The sequence below is a fragment of the Haemaphysalis longicornis genome, unplaced genomic scaffold (genome assembly GCF_048455015.1).
Source record: "Haemaphysalis longicornis isolate Haplotype H1 unplaced genomic scaffold, Haemaphysalis longicornis Haplotype H1 scaffold_3, whole genome shotgun sequence".
NCBI classification, from domain to species: domain Eukaryota; kingdom Metazoa; phylum Arthropoda; class Arachnida; order Ixodida; family Ixodidae; genus Haemaphysalis; species Haemaphysalis longicornis.
Window position 1 is genome coordinate 212596020 of NW_027526335.1, and position 18878 is coordinate 212614897.

Consider the following 18878-nt stretch of genomic DNA (forward strand, 5'->3'; position numbering starts at 1 on the left):
AAAACACCCGCGTGTACGAGATTTCGGCGCACGTTACAGATCCCCAGGTGGTCAAAAATAACCCGGAGCCCTCCAATACGGCGCGCCTCATCGCCTGCGTTGCGTCGGTGTGTTAAACCCTACAATCAATCAAGAGCCACCATCTTTTAACAGGCCACCTTCGGATGGACTTATCGTTTTTTTTAGATTACCATTTCGTTTCAGCATCATGTCGATGCACGCTTTGATGGGGGTAATGCCTAGAACCATGCCTTGTGTTGTTTACTTGCGTGTTTTATTGCCAGAATCTGGCCACGCTTGACTGTCTTATCAATGTTCGAGGGGAAGCACGCGTTTCCTTCTTTTTTTTTCATATGCTGCACAAGCCCAGCATTCGATTTGCTGACGCTCGTCTGTGCACGCTATTTTGAAGACTGGTACTTTTTGAAGGTCAGAAAACCTTTTTCTTTCGGCTTGCCTCAAATATAGCAGAATGAAAAAGGCAGTGGACTGGGACTAGAACATGCACTTTATTACGCTTGCGGCACTTGTGGGAGCACATTCAATACTAACTCGTCGTGTTTGTAGTTATCCTCTTCCCACTGCGCACTGTCCTCACTTCCATCTAGTGTGTTGGTGATACTGCACTTGCAGGGGCCCGTACGGTTAGCTTGGCCAAAATTTTTTCCAATGCTGTGGTCACTTGGCTGAGTGAAGCGCACTTGATGCGCTCGGTAGGTGCGAGTTGGTGGCCTTGGAGTGTCAGCCAGTCGCAATGCCTTCGCAGCCTGTCCCTCAAGGGACCCTAAAGGAAGGACGAAATAGTTTGAACTGGAGGATCATGTTTAGTAGCTCTCAGCTGGCGTTTGTCACCTTCTTCCCTTTCATTTTTTCACCATTGCGTCACAAAGTAGGGGCGAAGCACAAGCAGCACTGGTGCGGTCTATAGTGCAAATTCTGGTTACGGTAGCATTTAAGTCTCCAAGCCATTGCTGACTACAGCAACATTTTTTACCGAGAGAACGCGAAACAGTTTTAGATGGCTCGAGAAGCCGGTGTGCCTGCCTACTCCCGATTTCCAGACCCTATCCAGCCGGCTCCTAGCAAAGCCTTTTTTTTGGAAGCAACAAGTGCAGCGTCCTGGAGGGTGCCTTCATTTCATCTGGCGATGGTGGGCATCTCATATCTTCTCTCACAAGGCGAGAACCTAACGTCTGCTTTGAAGTCACAAGGGCGAATATTCAAATGAACTTCCCGTGCGTCATTAGGCTCTGCAGCCTTGCTTACCGTCAGTCCTCCCAAACGGCGCTACCATACTGGGCTGTGGACCGGTGTCCACCGTTGCCTTGTTTTTAGGGGCCAAGCTCCTTATTGCGTTGGTCTGTCCATCCTCGACGTATGTATGTAGCCACCTCTAGTTTAGTTCTTGGATTGTTTACTAGATGGCGTGGCTACCTCTAGTTTAGTTCTTGGATTGCTTACTAGATGGCGGTACTTGTATATGATGAAAAGATGCGCTTGGATTGTTTACTAGATGGCGTGGCTACCTCTAGTTTAGTTCTTGGATTGTTTACTAGATGGCGGGGAGCGTTGTAATAAAATCCGTTCGCTGTTGGCGCGCGCTCGGAGTCGCCCGATGGATAAGGCTGCAGATGTGCGAGCCCGCGAGGCAGAAGCGCTCCGTGAAGCTGCGCGACGGCGCCGCCAAGATCCTGCCGTACGAGAGCGGGAGGCCGAAGCGTGTCGTCTGGCTGCGCGACGACGCCGCCAAGATCCCAGCGTTCGAGAACGAGAGGCCCAAGCGTCACGGCAACGGCGCGAGGACCCTGCCGTACGCGAAGCGGCACGGCTGCGGCGCGAAGAGGATCTCCAAAACGTCAGAGAACGGGAAGCGGCGAGAAAGCGCGCGTATCGGCAGGCAGACCCCGATGCAGTGAGAGCTCGTGAGGCGTCTGCAAAGCGCATCAGGCGAGCTCAGCCCCAAGGTGCCGACGCGCGGTTTAAGCAAGACTTTCTAGACGTTACGTTCGGACACAGATGTAGTGGGCGAACTTTCACTGAAGAGTCACGGTTTTACCGATGATTTCCCCTCAGGAGCTTCGCCCACTCATCATCATTCACCCCGTGGATATGCTGTGAATTTTTGACCGTATTTGCACCTGGCCTGTTTTTGTTACAGTAATCGTTTCTTGAAACATGGGGTATGCTCGACAAACGGTCACATAAGACAACGCCACTTACTCCAATCGGCCAGTGTGGTGTAAGACAACTCCAAAGCAGCGGACTGCTGTGCAGCTAAAACGAACATAGTACGCCCAGTACCAACAGCAGTGCGCACAGCTGGTACTTCCGTTCCTACTGCTCGAATGCGCCTAGCTCAGAGGATAGGTTTATTTTATTCGCAGTTTTTGCGCTGAGAGTTTGAGAGGATACCGGCGTGGGAGACTGTGCACAGTGCGTTCCTCGCAAATGCATCACGTCGTTGGCCTTGAAAACGGCCTTTCGGAAGGGAAAAAAATGCAGTCGACTTCCTTGGCTCATGGTCTGGGGAAGGTGAGAAGACAGCGGGAAGAGCCCTAGTCCGAGTCAGTGGCAACATTGCTGGTCGTTGCCTCGTTGGCTTCAGACTCCTTATCGTCATCCCACAGAAAGTGGTCTTCAGGGGCATCCGGGGCATTTGATAGGCCCGTCTTCTTGAAGCTGGAGGTAGAGGCCCAAGCCACGCACCAGTGAGGCGAGCTCACCCGCCGCGGTGGCTCAGTGGCTACGGCGTTGCGCTGCTGAGCATGAGGTCGCGGGTTCGATTCCCGGCTGCGGCGGCCGCTTTTCTGATGGAGGCGAAAAGCAAAAACGCTCTTGTGTGCGAGATTTCGGCGCACGTTAAAATCCCCAGGTGGTCAAAATTAATCCGGAGCCCTCCACTACGGCGCGCCTCTTCGCCTGCGTTGCGTCAGGGCGTTAAACCCTACAATCAATCAAGTGAGGCGAGCTCACGCTGGCTTCCTCTTAGTCATTCAGCCCATGGACGAGTGGGGGCAGCGAGATTGCCTGCTCTGTACGAGCTGCGCCTTGCGCTCCCTGGCTTCGTCCTTTGATGCTGGCCTAGTGCAGTTCTCAGCCTCTTGTTCAGACGCAAGGAACTTGGTGCTCTCGCGGCTGGTCCTGTACGACTGGGTCTCGCACCGTTGCACCGCATTCATCATCAGCTCGGCCACATATCCTGTGAACAAACAGTGCATGGCAGGCAATTTTTCAGGAACTCAGCATCGTAATATTTACTGTTGTATTTACTCGAATCTAGGCTGGCCCTGATTCTAAACCGACCACTGAAATTTTGAAGGCCAGGAAAAAAAAACCTGAGTGGGAGGCAGCTGAAATAAGCAAGGATGACAATAGCCGTAAAACTGAACTGCGTTTATTCGCAACGAACCTGCCTGGATTGTCTCAACATTTTCCTCGCTGGCTTACTCCGTCTCGCCTTCATTAGCGCATGCGCAATATTCTGTACTGTAAAGTGCACATGCAATGCTGTACGCTTTTGAACAAGCTTCCAGAGAAATTATCTACAGCCTACCTCCATCACAGAGACACCTTTTATCAATGTTACGTTGCAGTCTGATAACATTACTGAACAAGCAACCACAAGCTGTCGCAATTGCTAGTTAGTTTTGTTCATGTATCATAACAGACAAGTGGTCATAACAGTGAACGTGCTACTGTCCGCCTGTCCCTCGGTGGTATTGTTGGCTAGCAAATACAAAAAAGGCTGTCTAGAGGCTCAGTGGTGATTTCTTAACAACTTGGAGTGCAAGCTCCTTCAGTAAAACATTTTACTGGCACTTGCTGTAGCTTCTGTCCTTCACTGGGCAGGCGGTATAGTGCCCCTTCCTCGACTTGGATGACTTGATTTTATACCTTTTAATCCCATCCTGTGTCTCTGCCTGCTCCCGTGACGCATTCTCGTTAAAGTGGAGCACAGCGAGCCGAGTCCTGCAGAAAGAGTTAGCAAAGCCCTTAGCTCAGCTCGGTGTAATTTGCAATAGTTAGCTCACCTGGCTTTCATCACCCCTTGAGTGAAAGCATTCGATTTTTGGGCAAAGTGGATCAGCACGCTGTGGAAGGATTCCGGAGAGAAGGTCTGGGCTGCAGGCGCTATCTGTGTCACGTCACGCAGCAGGGAAGGGCTCTCCACGATGCCTTTGAGGGCAGCAAAAGCTCGGGACGCTAGAGAGGAGACAGCAGAACAGGGCTTAGGAATCCCGTACAGTAGCATTGCGTGCACTGGCCATCATTTAGCATGCAGTGACATTGCCAGTGTGCTGCGAACTCCCTCCTTATACATTCCATGACAGCTGCAGGTGTACGGATGCCTACCCCCTAGTCACTGCTTGCAAGTTAGAACAGTGTGGACCCACTAATATAGCCACTGAGCTGCAATCCAGAGAGGTGTGCTTCTTCAAGGCAACTGCAGATAACTTCGGAGCTGTTGAGACATTCCATAAAAGGTACATTGAAGAAAGAGACATGCAATGCAAACAAACACAAATCAGTTTAACTCTTTTGGTGCTGCCGGAAAATTGACCAATTTTCAGGAGTCCAAGAAAACATTTTTTCCTCCTAAAAACATTGGTTAGGCACTAATTACAGGAACGCAAAATGCAGAATATTTACCTGCCTTCCCAGTAACACCAGTTTTTTAAATGTTTTTATATATCATAGTTGTGAAAAAATATATATCAATCAAAATTTCTGTCAAGTTGTCGAAAAAAAAATGATAAAAAAAGAGTTGTGTAAATCAAACCACCGATAGTAAAAAAAAATTAGAATATACTTTTGTCGGGAAACATTTCAAAAACATTGCGCAGATCAGTTTGTCAGATACATAAAAAAATATTAGCACGCACGGTGCTCGTGTCTTGCGGTGAAGCCCAACCTCCAATTCAAAATGTGCAATTTCGGGTGGTTCCCTGGAATAAATCTGGCGGTTTGACATTATCAGAGGCACCAATTTGCCCCCACATAATGTAAAAACATCTTGTCAATGACTGACTTTGCATTTACAGCGAGCACAATATTTGGGACAAGCACGCGATGCGGAAAAAAAACATGCATGAAGTTGAAAACGGAACGCCGTGGTTGATGCTTGTGGACGCTCACGGTCAGTTATCTCAAAACATAAAGCTGAGCTTTATTATCATCTTCTTCCTCGCAATTGTAGCCTTGCTCGCAAAAATGAGGTACGATGCCCTAGAATCGTGCCCTGTGATCTTTGGCCGAGTAGCAGTTGTGCGATAAAAAAGATCAGCACAACGAGCCTCCTCTATTGCAGCGCCCCCTAACAGTTTTCAAATGAAACAGTAGAAAAACTTATCGGGGTCTCTTTCCGAATAGACAGTTCAACTACGCGGCAACATTAGACACCCGGATATACCCTCACATGGTAACGAAACTGGAAGGCGAGCAGCTGGCAGTGTAATGCCTGTTTGAAGCGCTGTCCTGGGCGTAACAGATATCTGGCGACTAAGTGTAATATTTTGACTTGCATCCAAAGTTCTCATCGCACAAATCGGGTTAGGGTGGGAGAAATCAGGAGCGGCGTGCTTTTTTCGAGGATCAGTCGCGGACGCTGCAGGTGCCATGGCAGGTAGCCTTGAAGTTGGGTAACTGCGTAGTAGCACTAAATATAAATTTTGCGATGCAGAAACGAAACTGAAACTTGTAAACTGTTCGCGACTGGTCCTTGGGTAAGTAGAACTACCACATAACGTAGAACAACGTGCGCAAAGGCAATAAAACTGCCTAAAATCATAAAGTAGCTTTCCAACCAGGCACTGCTTGACATTTTCAGCCGATTTCTGGGATTATTACAGTCAGAGCGCGAACCTGACGATTGAAAATTGTTTGCTGGCTCACCATTCACGCTCTCATAGCAAAAAACAAACGCTGGTGCAGAGTAATTACGAGTGACATGCATTCTTCGTTGGTAGCAGTGACGCGCGATGACCACGCCCCTTTTCCACACCCAGGTGTTTCAAAAGCATGTCAAAAATTATGTTTCCGTTCAAAAATGAAAACAACACTGATTTTGAAAGGCCATTTTCTGATCTAACTCCGAACAGCTTTACTTGTTCGAGCAACGCCTGAAACGCAATGAAAAGGCGCTCCCAAATTATCGATCAAATTGATCGATGTGGTGCTAAGCGACAATACAGGCCTTTTGTAACTATTACAAAAGGCTTTTCTGGGTCCTTTGAAGAGCGCCACTTTTCCTCCATCTCCTGCACTGTTTTCCCACTTGCTGAATATTTTGCAAGGCTAGTGACGCATAGCAGCCTTGCTTACTGGATGAAACACACAAGTACTAACCAGTGAATTTAGAGAGAAAAAAAGAGGAACAAATGCATTTTAACTCTTTTGCTATCGCACCACTATAGCGAATCAGGGGGGGGCGGCTCGCCGTTGCGTCAGCAGCGATCGGCTCGCTGCGGCGTCGCGCTCATCAGCTGAGAAGGGCTATCTTCAAAAATTGTTTAAAAATTATCCGTGCAACGTATGGGGCTCACACTTAGCTCAAAAATCCTCCGTTATGTGTTCTACCACCTGAATGCATTTGATTGTAATCTTCACAAAGCTTTCTGGGGTCCCTTTAAGCTCGTGACCTTACAATACTAAACAGGTGGCATGTAAGCACTTCGTGTACTTTCCTTTTTTTGTGGCATCTGCAGACACAGGAAAGATAGAAAGTAGAGCTGGTACAGTGCCAAGCCAATGTCCGAGGAAAAGCATGTAAGCACAGTTTGGCAACACAGCCATTTTGTGCACACGCTTGTGCTTCTCCAGCACATGCCACGAGCATAACCCGTAAGGGGCAAATGTTTGCTGGATAACTTACATGGTTTGATCCACCGTCTGTCCTCAAGGGGCTCGTGCAGGCATTCAGCAAAGGGCCCGTCGTGGCCAGTGTGCACATCACACACATGGTTCAGGATGCTTTTCCACATGCTGAGGATCAGCTCGCTGTCACCTTGGCCCATTGCAGCCACCCAGCATAGATGGTTGCCTATGGGCTGGATCCAGCACTCCAGCACCGCGTGCCTTTTGCTGGCAGTACGGAGCTTCTTCTTGACGCCTGGGATATGGATACACAGGAACTCCGTCAGGCCGTGCTTGCGACATTTCCAGCTGCTCTTAGCTGATAAAGTTCAGGACAATTACCCTTGGCGATGTGCCAGATGTCGAAATAGTGCCTCATACCAGGCCTCTCCAGCCTGAAGTATCGCCTGATGCTAGGGTGATGGTCTGAAGAAAAAAGTTAGCCACATGAACTGTTTTACACTCGGAGCCAGTAAAGTTAGTTAAGCTTTGTACAGTTTTTTAGCACACTACTTGTTAGCCATCGTTAACGGTCAGATAGGACTGGTTTTGGTGCCATTTGGTTGTTGGCGAAGGCACACGACGAGTGAATGACCAAGCAGATATTCAACGCTTTTGGAACTAATCCAGGTTAGTAGAATGTGTTCTAGAGTAATTTTAACCTGCTCTTGTTGCCCTAGTGTAACACCTTTTTCTTTTGAGTACAATAGCGAAAGCATTGACGAAGTCATGCAGGTGTGGTAACTGCTCCACTAAATGCAGTTGCATCATCACTCGCCACAAGTGTGATCACCGCCTCACCTTGTGACACGCGTTGCGTGACGTGCCCAAGTCGCAAGTAGAATGTGCCTTTAGTCCGTGTGAAGAGTACACTACTTATCCCTTCAACACACACCATCGACTTCATCAAACAGATTGCCTTCTCCTGCCTCCAGGCCACTCATCTGCACTGCTGCCTCTATCGTTAGTACCCAGAATGATGATGATGACCAGCTGCACTATGCTGACTGAACACATGCACCATTCAACACACGTTATAAGTGCCCCTTAGCAGGCAGCTACAAAAAACCTTGTAAGGCTTCATTTAAGCTTAGACTTATTTCCAAAATATCGAGACTAAGTGGTACGAGTATGCTGCTGTAGATGAAACAAGTTGCTATATAAATGTGTGAGCTATCTACAACCACTAAAAGACACCTGCTAACCTAATGTGGCTTGTGCGCTTCTATAAGAACCAAACTGGAGTGGTTAGCTGTTGCACGTCACTTGGTGACTCGGCATAGATATGCTGCTGCTGTTTTTAACTTGTACTGGCCATAGGCATGTTTTTACCACACTAGCCTCTGGATTCTGCACCCTAGCTGTTGTAGCCAACTAAGTTGCAAAGTTATGCAGCATCTGTCTCCCTTTCTAATGTCATTGACTTTTTTTCCATTTCACTAGAGTACATTGGTCTGATGTGATGTACCAAGTTTTTTTAGGTCGCGCACGTCATAATGAAACTGGCACTAGTCTTCCATGTTTTTCCATTTTCCACTGCACATTTCTGTGACACAGGAGGGACTGTGTTCATTCCCTCCTTTTCCATGGAGACACTGGTGGTCACAGCGCTTGACTGCAGGAAAAAAGCAACCGAGTTTAAGGTTACCTTTTTCTGTGCGTATGTGGAGGGCCTACCTCGCCAACCCGGATTTGCTCGCTGAGAATGATGCGGCCAACCTCTGTGGCCAGCACACTGCACGTCATGTACGTTGCACTGAAGCCGGGAGAGTCGAAGCGGCCGTCACCTGCCAGCTCCACCTCAGTCCCTTCCAGGTCAGCTATGAGCCTGTACTCGTCCTCTTGGAAAACCTGCATTCAAGGGCACCACACACACACGTCTGAGCCAGCAACTACCAGAACTGATACTGTTCTCCAATAGTTAGCTTTTATGCAGACAGAAGCTACAATTACTGCCACCCATGGGCATCGGCAGCGGGGTGCAAAAGGGGCACTTGCCCCCCTCACCCCCAAGCCACCATAGAACACAATGCCCGGCCCCCTTGCCCTCTCCCTCTTACCCCTCAATACAATGGGTTTGCCCCCCACAAGACCAAATCCTGCAGACGCCTATGCTGCCACCCACTGTTCGTGTCATGAGCAAGAGATCGAGCAACTGGCCGAAAAAGATATGCAGATGCAGTAAAACTCCGTAAATTTGGATTATTCATTGTAGTGGCGAGAATGTTCAAATTAACTGAGTGTCCGAATTATCGCAAGTACTGTCATAAGAACTGAAAAAAGCTGTTAACGTAACCAAACTTTTGTTCTGTTAAAATAACAGTGGCTGTCGTTTACTTTGCGGAGGTGACGATGTAAATAATGACACGAGAGTGTTCAAAACAAAAGAAAAAAAAATCAATGGTTGCTCTCTAGGCTGATGGCTACAGCGATGGACATTCTGCCTTTCACTTGCTGGTGAACCATTGCCATGCATTCTTTTGTGCCTCCGAGAAGTACACAAGCTTGATAGCATCCCGTTCCATTCTTTTTTTACGTGCGCCTTTCATTTCTGCTGCGAATACGTATTAGTTGAACTCCGGAAAGCTCAAATTAATTGAATTGTGCCTGAATCTGTCCAAATAAATGAGTTTTCAGCCATAGAACAATGCACAATTTGGATGGGACCAGATGCCTCGTCTAAATTAACCAAAAGTTCGAAATAAGGGGTTTTAGTGTATTTTGTATTTCTCGCACATAGCGAAGGGATTCGCCTCTAAACTGCTTTAAAGTTATGTCGCCAGACACAAAAGCTCGAGATAGACAAGGTGCAATAGTGCCCCACCTCATTTACGGCAGGCACCAAGTATGCTCGCTGGTAGTTGTAGAACGTCCTCTCCGTAAAAATCTGAATGTTGATAGACGCCAGCAAGCGGAGCACTGGGGCTGCGAGGCAGCCCGCGAAGAAGATGCCCGACACCAGAAGGAGGTTTCCGGCGGGGTTGCCACCCACACTTGGCTGGCTCTCCCAGGTTGTCGAGTGGGCCACAGAGCACAGGCTCACGACCTCCAGCTGCGTGCCAGTGACGGTGAACTTGTGTGTGCACTTTCGGCAGAATGGGCAGCTCTCGCAGCAGGCACGGCAGTGTACAAGAAGCTTCTCCAGGCACCTTTCAAAAACCAGAAATTTTCGTTCCGCGTGCACAGCAAGCTCCTGGGGCTGGTGGCTGCTGCATGAAAATGCACACCAACTTTAGTGCCTTTCAATCTCACACGTACTACCCTCATTTTTGCCACAAATGCTAAAATACACAAAACGCTACTTCTCTGTTCCTTTGCATTGCCTTAGCGGTTCTGGAACCACGGAAACTGGTACTGTGGAACTAAAATGTGCTCAAACAGAAGAAAGCGTTCAGCTGTTTAATTAAGGGCGCAAAGTGATCATAAAAGACATAATTTTGAGAATGGGGCAAAGCAGCAATTTCTGCGCCAAGTGCATTTCGGCATGCATAAAAAAGTAGCATCCTTTTGTTAACACCTTTTTGTTACTACCAGCCCACAGTCACAATGCTAGCTAAACCAGCATCAGAATGGACAACTCGGTGAGTTTGGACTGGTTCATGGCTACTAAAAGCACTGCATAGATGCGGGTTGAAGAAGCATCAGGACAAGCACTGACTCACAACAAAAACTTATTGCAGACCACACCGAATGGAACCACCTTGAACACAAATCGAGCTGCCACGTGTGGCAAGCAGCCACCACAAGAACCACTACAGAAAGAAAAAAACCTAGCTGTGGTTCCCTATGTGCCTAGCATTTTGCACAGACTAAAAGCGCCCATTAAACTAAGTTGTCTGTTCGGCTGTCTAAAAGAAAGATGCCAGCAGAAAGCAGGTGTCAGAGCTGCAAGGTAAGCCACAAAGCACGATTTGTGCAGGGCAGAACAAGTGTGGTTTACAGTGCTCTATTGATGTGCAGCGGTCAATATGTGGGCGAGATACGCCGTTGTTTGAATGTGCGCATTATGCAGCACAGGAGTGGCCTAGGGAAAGGCATGCGGGAGCATTTCTCACTGCACTGTTAGAACTGTTGCTGCAATCCTAATCCTAATAAAACTAAAGTGCTGTTTTCACTCAGAGACAGGTCAAAGCATACGGTGGTTGAGGCATTCCATATTCTGGGAACAATGTGCGTAAACTGCCCATCGACTGTGCTGAGCAAACAAAAAAACTGGCCGCATATCTGCTCCTTTCATTGCAAATGTTGACAAAAAACTATAGTCTTTGTCGACTTTTGCTTCCCTTTGCTTTCCCACTCACCTCCCATGTTACTTCTCTTACGGCGCGCTCCTCGTGAGGTAAAAACACCAAATGTTTGCTTAAATCATTTTAAATTTACCGCGTTCAACTGCACCAGGCCAGGTGCATCTATGCCAACGCTGCCGTACGGCAAAGACGCGCGTGAATCGAGACGCCCTACTTCAGCATTTATAGAACCCCGTTGTCCCAATCCACGTGCGTTACAAGGAGAACGTGAAACCTATCTAGTGGGATCTTATGTAACTGTCGCTAATTGATTTCTTAAAATGGCGCAAGAAGCTATAGTGGCGCTGGCGACAGCAGGCGACGGTGGGGAGAATTTTTTTTCTGCAGTTGGTGAAGTATTTAATTTCGCAAAAATCAATCATGTGTGATTTTTTATAAAGAAACGCTGCAAATATCATTTCTGTATCAATTTCTTGTCTTATATTTGCGTAATGTCTTGTTATTCTTCAACAATGTTGACAAGTATGAACACTACACCGGACTTAGACGGGTAGATTTAGGTGTGACTATATAAGACTATTGCGCAGGGCTTGTTCTACTTTGGCCGGGTGGCTGAATCGAGTCACGGGCAGGCAGACAGACATACAGACAGACCAAAATTTCTGGGTTTAAGTAGCCCAAGAAAGACTATCGTCTTTAAAAATTGAATAGTGAGATGAAACAAGGTCCTGCTCCTCCTGGCTTGGAGTCGCCTGCCACGCACAGTTTGGTTTGTCGTAGTATAAATTCAATTGTATTGTTCAATGGTGTTGATTGTGAATCAGCATGTTGCTTCTTTGTTCGTCCCTCATTTGTGTGGGCTGTTAGTAGCCATAAAAGCATAATCTTGAATACCTGCTGAAGATGGCATCCAAGGGGAAGTCAGCATCCAAGGGGAAGTCTGACGGGTCGTACGTTGGGTCATCTGTTTGGCACATCTCATCCCCTTCAGATGCCAACGTAGTGTCGCCCGACATGTCTTGTCCTCTGGTGCCTTGCGTCGCCTCATCCTCTAATCGAGGTGATGAACAACGAGCTGGCCTGAAGCTCGCCGGCAGAGGAGTGACAGCCACTGCTGCAGCCACTCGTGAAGTTCTGGCAGGTTCAAAATCGGGCTCAGCTTCTCCAGGAACTGCCTCCACAACAGGGGCATCAGTTTGTGTCTTGGCCGACACGAGAAGCCGCAAGGTGGTGTTGGCCTGTGTGGCTGCAAAATGTCCCCATAGATACTCAGCAGTTGTGCATTACCACACGGGGTGAATTAGATTGCGTCACCAAACTCATTACAAACACTTGCATTCAGTTGCGAATATTTTGTGTCTTGAAGAGGGTGCCATGTTGGGCTATTTGGTGGTCAGACACAACGGAAGGAATAGCGCACATTTCGACGAAGGACAGGCAGAAACACACACCACAAGTGCTGACTATCAACCGATCACTTTATTACAAGTTGCAGATAATAAATAGTACACTTACTGGGAAAGATGCAACAAGCGCGTACAGAAAAGAGAGAAGGTTGCCTAACCTGTCAAACCATTATGTCAAATTCGGTGATATCAATGGTTTGGCAGGCTAGGCAACCTTCTCCTCTATCTTCTGTACGCGCTTGTTGCATCTTTCCCAGTAAGCGTACAATTTATTATCCGCAACTTCTAATAAAGCGATCGGTTGATAGTCAGCACTTGTGGTGTGTTTCTGCCTGTCCTTCGTCGAAATATGCGCTGTTCCTTCCTTTGTGTCTAGAAGCTGGTTCACACAAGAAAATATCTCTCGAATGTCATGCTGCTACTTCTTAGATTCCATTACAGGCACTAATGGGTGCTGTTATTGCTGTGTAATGCAAACTAGGAGTTCTCCGTCACCATATGACATTTTTTGCCATAAGGCTTCTTATGCTGTTTAGCTTACCGATGGATCGACGCTCTGGTGTTGTCTGGGTGCCCACACTGCGCCTCTCAGCAAAGCATGTGCATGTCCGCAATGGTCCCTACAAAAAAATGGGCATATGTGAGCTCCCCTCTGATTGACGAGGCAAGGGCAGTTAGTACACACCCCGAACACTGTATTTCATTTAGCAGCACACACTTCAGAAGCTTGGGAGTCGAAGAAAATGAAATGGTAGATTGGGTAAGTTGAAGGAAAAATGAAGGGCAGGGTACGATCGGGGGTACAAACCATTGAGGGCAGTAAGGTTAGCGGCATCAGAGGAGCTGCTTTTACCTGGGCAGGGCCGATTGCAGTGGCACTCGCACTTGCTCCAGGCACTTGCATCACCAGCACCTGAGCCTGCGTAGCAATATAAAACAAAGTGCTATTTTAATGAGGTAACACAACATCGATATTAATGGTTTTTTCTAACTACATTCACCATCTATATGCAACTGTTCAAAGCCCGCATACTTCTTACCTGAGAGGTAGAGGCACGGGTCATCACAACAGCTGGCCCTTGATTCTCCTGGTGAAGTATCTGCGTTTTGAGTAACACACAAGTGGTTGTGTGGAGGTTCTTCTCAAAGCACGCTCAAGTTACATGCATGAAATGTTGTTCTTACGAGAGAGGTAGAGGCCTGGGTCGTCACATCAGCTGGCCTTTGACTCTGCTGGTGAGCCAAGTGTGTTTTGAAAAAAAAAAATGCCGAGGTGGTTGTGAGAAAGTCTAGGAGCAAGTGTAAAATTCTCCCTCACTTATTGGCATGTATTCATCGACGTACGACATGAACTTTCAGATTGCAATTGCCTCCAATGATACCAGCTGCACGCCTGTTTTTTGCATGGCATCAGTCACAAATTGCTCCATCTTAATTAGGAAAAATTTCATTTTGTTGTGTACAGTAGTTGAAATCCACTGTGCTCTGTCAAATAGTTTTTGCCCATGTACATCTTCAAGTAAGGCCTGCAGTAATAGTTAGCCTGTAATTTTAGCTAGCATTGGGCTGTCTCCTTGGAGGCTGTGTTCATAAACTCTACCCTCTCAAAAAAAAAAACTGCGAGTAGCGTTTGCAGGGTTGAAGTTTTACTCCGTTTACATATATGAAGCTTTTAGGAAAATGTCAGGCAACTTTGCAGTCATTCACTGGTATTTTGGACGTTGTGTTATTCAGCATATGAAGATTTAATGATGCCGTTAGCTACGTGTTCTGAGAGTCCTTGCTTGCCTGATGCACTGTGCGAATTGCAAGTCATCAACATCGAGCAATCTCCATCTGCAGTACGTGCACCCCCCCCCCCCCCCCATAATTTGCGACTTGTGTTCCGCTGCAGGTTTTGCATTTTTCGAGCTGAGCGAAAACAGCATTCCCGTTTCAAAAAGACATTTCGTATGATTGCTTTCCCTGCCATACAAACGTCTTCCGCGAACACAACTGATACGATATATACCAGTTAACTTGGCGAAGTCTTATAAACGAGCTTTCGCACCCCGCTCCCCGAATTCAGCGTAAAATGCGGTTGTTCTACAATATCACGGGAAGTCTCTTCCACGTTCGGTAGGACCGAAGCTACTGCACATACGAGGCTGTGCGCTGTACATGTACACCCGCCCAATTTTTTACCAATATCACGGGAGCGTCGACCGTTCCGCCGATCAGCGCCGTATGATGGGGTGATACGACAAACTCGGCGAGAGTAACCGCATGCGCACTAAGCGAAGGCCGCTGCTGCCGTCGTCTGCTAGGCTTTTCCAAGAGCCGACAGCCACCCCATACTGCTCTTACCACTCGCTTCCACTTGCCGTCTTCGCCCCGTTAACGGCGGGTTGGGGGGCAGTGTGATAAGCGAATAAAATAATCGGGGGTGGTTGTTTCCTCTTGGAACAGCCCAGCACAAGACGATAGCAGCGCCGTTTGCTTAATGCGCATGCGGTTAGTCTCGCCGAGTTTGCGTATCACTCCATCATACGGCGCTGACCGACGGAGCGGTCGACGCTCCCGTGATATTGGTAAAAAATTGGGCGGGAGTACGTTCACCGTCCAGCCCAAGCAATGAGCGAGGCCGAACTTGATGTCGTTTCGATGTGAAGGGTGCAGTACACCCGCCCAATTTTTTACCAATATCAAGGGGTCGTCGACCGTTCGGTCGATCAGCGCCGTATGATGGAGCGATACGACAAACCCGGCGAGAGTAGCCGCAAAGCTGTTGCAAGATCAGACGGCCGCCCCTGATTTTTTTATTCGCTTATCACACTGCCCTCCAACCAGCAATTAACAGTATCAGCCGTTAACGGCGCTGATCGACGGAACGGTCGACGCTCCCGCGATATTGGTAAAAAATTGGGCGGCCGTTCATAACCACTGTAACACCGGTTAATCTGACAGACTCACCCGTGTTTTGGGAAGTAACAATGTTGGCACGGTATTCTTCTTCAAATGAAGATGTTTCATGCCCACGGCGCTCCTCTGCACAAACTCCAGGTTGTAGTGGTACGCTTCGGGCGGGAAATGCCTGCCACAAACACGAACACTTCTAGGCGCCGCCGACTCGGAGAGGCCGATGCGCTCCAGCCAAACAGCTCGCAAGTGCGGATCCTTCGGCAGAGAGTGCCTCATTTTGACACCACTCCAGTCACTGGCTTTGCAGCCAACGACGTGGCACGGATAACTCATCTTGATCCAGACCCAGAGGACGCGGAGCGCTCGTAACATAACGTCGCTGCAGAAATCCGGAACTCTAGGCCTACTCGGGATCGCGCAGGAAGAAAGGAAAAGCACCCGGAAGCCGATGGCAGTGACGTCACCGGCGGCTTACCATCGGCCGAATCGGGGGGCGCCTCACCGTTGCGTCAGCAGCGACCGGGGATACGTCATCCGCGGTCGGCCTTCCGTCAACCGCGGTTGGCTCGCTGTTGCGTCGCGCTCGTCGGCTGAAAACGGCGATCTTCAAAAATCGTTTACAAATTATCCGTACAACGCATGGGGCTCACACTTGGCTCACAAATCGCCCGTTGTGTGTTCTACCACCTGAATGCATTTGATTGCCACCTTCACAAAGCTTTTCTGGGTCCCTTTAACTACGATTCGGCCTATTCCAAGATCGTGAAAAGGTTTATCACCAAAACCTGCATGCGCGCTCCTCTCAAAAAGTCCTGTGACCACCAAGTGGCATGTAGCCTTCAGCACCAAGCTCGACGCCTGCGCAATGCTGGTTGTCCTGCGGAATTGCTGGCTTCCACAGCAGGAAGCCTGATTCCACCTGAAGGCCAGAAGGAGCGGCCTGTCGTCGTGCCATACGTAGACAACCTGTCCCACCGGCTCAAAAAAGTGGCTGGAAGGTGCGGCACCCAGGTTAATTTTTCAGTGCCAGGCAAGCTTGCACGTATGTGCAAAACCGTTAACAAAGGAGCTGGAAAGGCTGGCTGCATAATTAAGCACTCCACACGCTTCGTGGATTGTAAAGTAGGTGTGGTCTACAGGATTCCACCAGATTGTGGAAGATGCTACGTCGGACAGACCGGACGCTGTATTAATGAACGATTGGGAGAGCATCGCTCAGCCGTAAATTCATGGACGGGGAGAAGAAATTTGGCAGATCACTGCCGGCGGTGCTGTTGCACGCGCGAATTTCAGGGAACACGCGTCCTCCGCATCTTTAGGACACAGTTGGGAATAGAGATCTTCCAGGCATTCTGGATAATCAAGAAAAATGACGAATGCGTGAGCACACCGTGTTTGGCTTTGCACACAAAAGAAAAAGCATATCTGCAGCAGCTTGAATCACAATTTCTGTGAAACCTGCCCCTTCCGTATCCTTTTAGCGTTTCTGCGCATTGACATTTGTTGCATTTGCTGTCAGTAAAGCCTCAGTTGATGTCTAGCGCTGTGATGTCTCTTCTTCTGTCCCAGTCTAGTGCGCTTTTTACCATGTCCAAGGGAGTAGCCGTCAGTCGAGAGGCAGGTAACAGTGCGTGCAACACAGAACACCACAAGAAGAGACACCAGGCTCACGAAGTGCACTGTCCAAGGAACTAGCTGTCAGCCGAGAGGCAGATTACAGCGCGTCAAGCACAGAACACCACAAGAAACGACACCAGGGTCACCAAGTTACCTGTCCAAGGAAGTAGCTGTCAGCCTACAGGGGCAACAGGGTGCAGAAAACACTGAAGACCAGAACAACGGCAGCAGGGTCACCCAGTTCCCTGTCACAGGGACTCACAGTCAACCAACGGGGGCAGAACATGGTGCGGCAAACACTGAACACAAAAGACTCGAAGGCCATCAAGCTCCCTGTCAGAGGGACTCGATGTGAGCCGACAGGCAGATCACAGTGCGTCAAACACTGAACACCACAAGAAGAAACATCAGGGCCACTAAGTTCCCGGTCACAGGTAGTCACTGTCAGCAGATGGGGACAGAACATGGTTCCGAAAACACTGAACACCACAAGAAGAGACACCAGGTTCACCAAGCAAAGCCAAAGCGGAGCGCGTAAAAACTGAACACCACAACAAACGATACCAGGGCCACCAATTTCCCTGTCCAAGGGACTAGCTGTCAGCCGCGAGGCAGATCACAGCGCGTGAGACACTGAGCACCACAAGAAAGGATACCAGGGTGAACAAGTTCCCTGTCACAGGTACTCTGTCAGCTGACACAGCAAGAACAGAGTGCGTCGAACACTGAACACAGCACAAACTCCAAGGCCACTAAGTTCCCTGTCAGAGGAACTCGGTGTCAACCGGCAAGCAGTCCACAGCGCGTAAAACTCTGAGCAGAAGACACCAAGCTCCCAGTCACGGGGACTTCCTGTCAGCCGACGGAGGCAGAATATGGTGCGGCAAACACTGAACATAGCACAAAGCACTCCTAGGCCACCAAGTTTCCTGTCACAGGTACTCGCTGCAACCGACAAAAGCCACACTCCCCTTGAGCTGGCCACTACTGGTGTGCAAATAAAACCTGCTTTTTCAGCTTGTGCCTTATGTAGGAGCCTTTGTTTTTTCAGTGATGCGGTGAGCAATTGCCTTGAGGCGGAGCACGATGTTCTTCTGGATGACCACCCTGATTAAGCTCGTGACGTGAGAAGGTTTGTCACAGTAGTGCACTAGGCCTTCGAACAAGTAGCTATACTACTGGGCGAAGTTGCTGAATGCTTTCAATGTTAGCACATCAGCGCGTAGTAGGTGGGAACTGCTGATGTCGCGGCGTATGATGTTGTTTGACACCTGGACGGCAATGTGCACTAACCGAAACGACTCAATCAGGCTGTTATTGTCTTTCAGTGCTGCCAGAGGTCGCGTGATGTCTGAAACTAGGTGGCCACCACATTCTGTGCAGTGCAACTGCTTGGTGGTGCTCCTCACAACATAGCCGCCTATGTATTGTATCACCTCTCGTAAAAACTCACTCAGGTGGAAGTAGCGATGGTCAAGCGCAGCATGTTGTGACACAGTTGGAGTGAGTGCCTCAATCAGGCCGTCATTGTCTTTCAGTGCTGCCAGAGGTCTCGTGATGTTGTCTGAAACTAGGAGGCCACCACATTCTGTGCAGTGCAACTGGTTGGTGGTGCTCCTCACAACATAGCCGCCTATGTATTATCGACCTCTCGTGAAAACTCACTCAGGTGGAAGTAGCCATGGTCAAGCGCAGCATGTTCTGACACAGTTGGAATGAGTTCCTTGTCTTCGTTGTTTCACGGCTGCAGGCACTCCTGCGCTGCCCCTGGCTGCTGGACAGGGTTATACCTTCCAGCGGTGCTTGCACGTTTGCCTTCCGGGAAGCCAGCACAGCAGCATGAACGAACGTCTTC

At 48.7% G+C, this 18878-nt stretch overlaps 1 protein-coding gene across 1 annotated transcript in view; it reads right to left on the bottom strand.

Moving 5' to 3' along the window:
* Positions 1-2555: 2555 nt before the first annotated feature.
* Positions 2556-18878, bottom strand: part of LOC144175685 (uncharacterized) — a 32756-nt gene continuing 16433 nt past the window's right edge. The window contains exons 2-13 of the mRNA XM_077704726.1: positions 17178-17201; positions 13359-13424; positions 13047-13125; positions 11994-12345; positions 9614-10061; positions 8535-8703; positions 7195-7278; positions 6872-7108; positions 4032-4203; positions 3824-3969; positions 3028-3199; positions 2556-2679 (exon numbers count right to left, since the gene is read on the bottom strand). Coding sequence (XP_077560852.1) covers positions 2556-2679; positions 3028-3199; positions 3824-3969; positions 4032-4203; positions 6872-7108; positions 7195-7278; positions 8535-8703; positions 9614-10061; positions 11994-12345; positions 13047-13125; positions 13359-13424; positions 17178-17201 — 2073 coding nt within the window. The remainder of the gene's footprint in view (positions 2680-3027; positions 3200-3823; positions 3970-4031; positions 4204-6871; positions 7109-7194; positions 7279-8534; positions 8704-9613; positions 10062-11993; positions 12346-13046; positions 13126-13358; positions 13425-17177; positions 17202-18878) is intronic.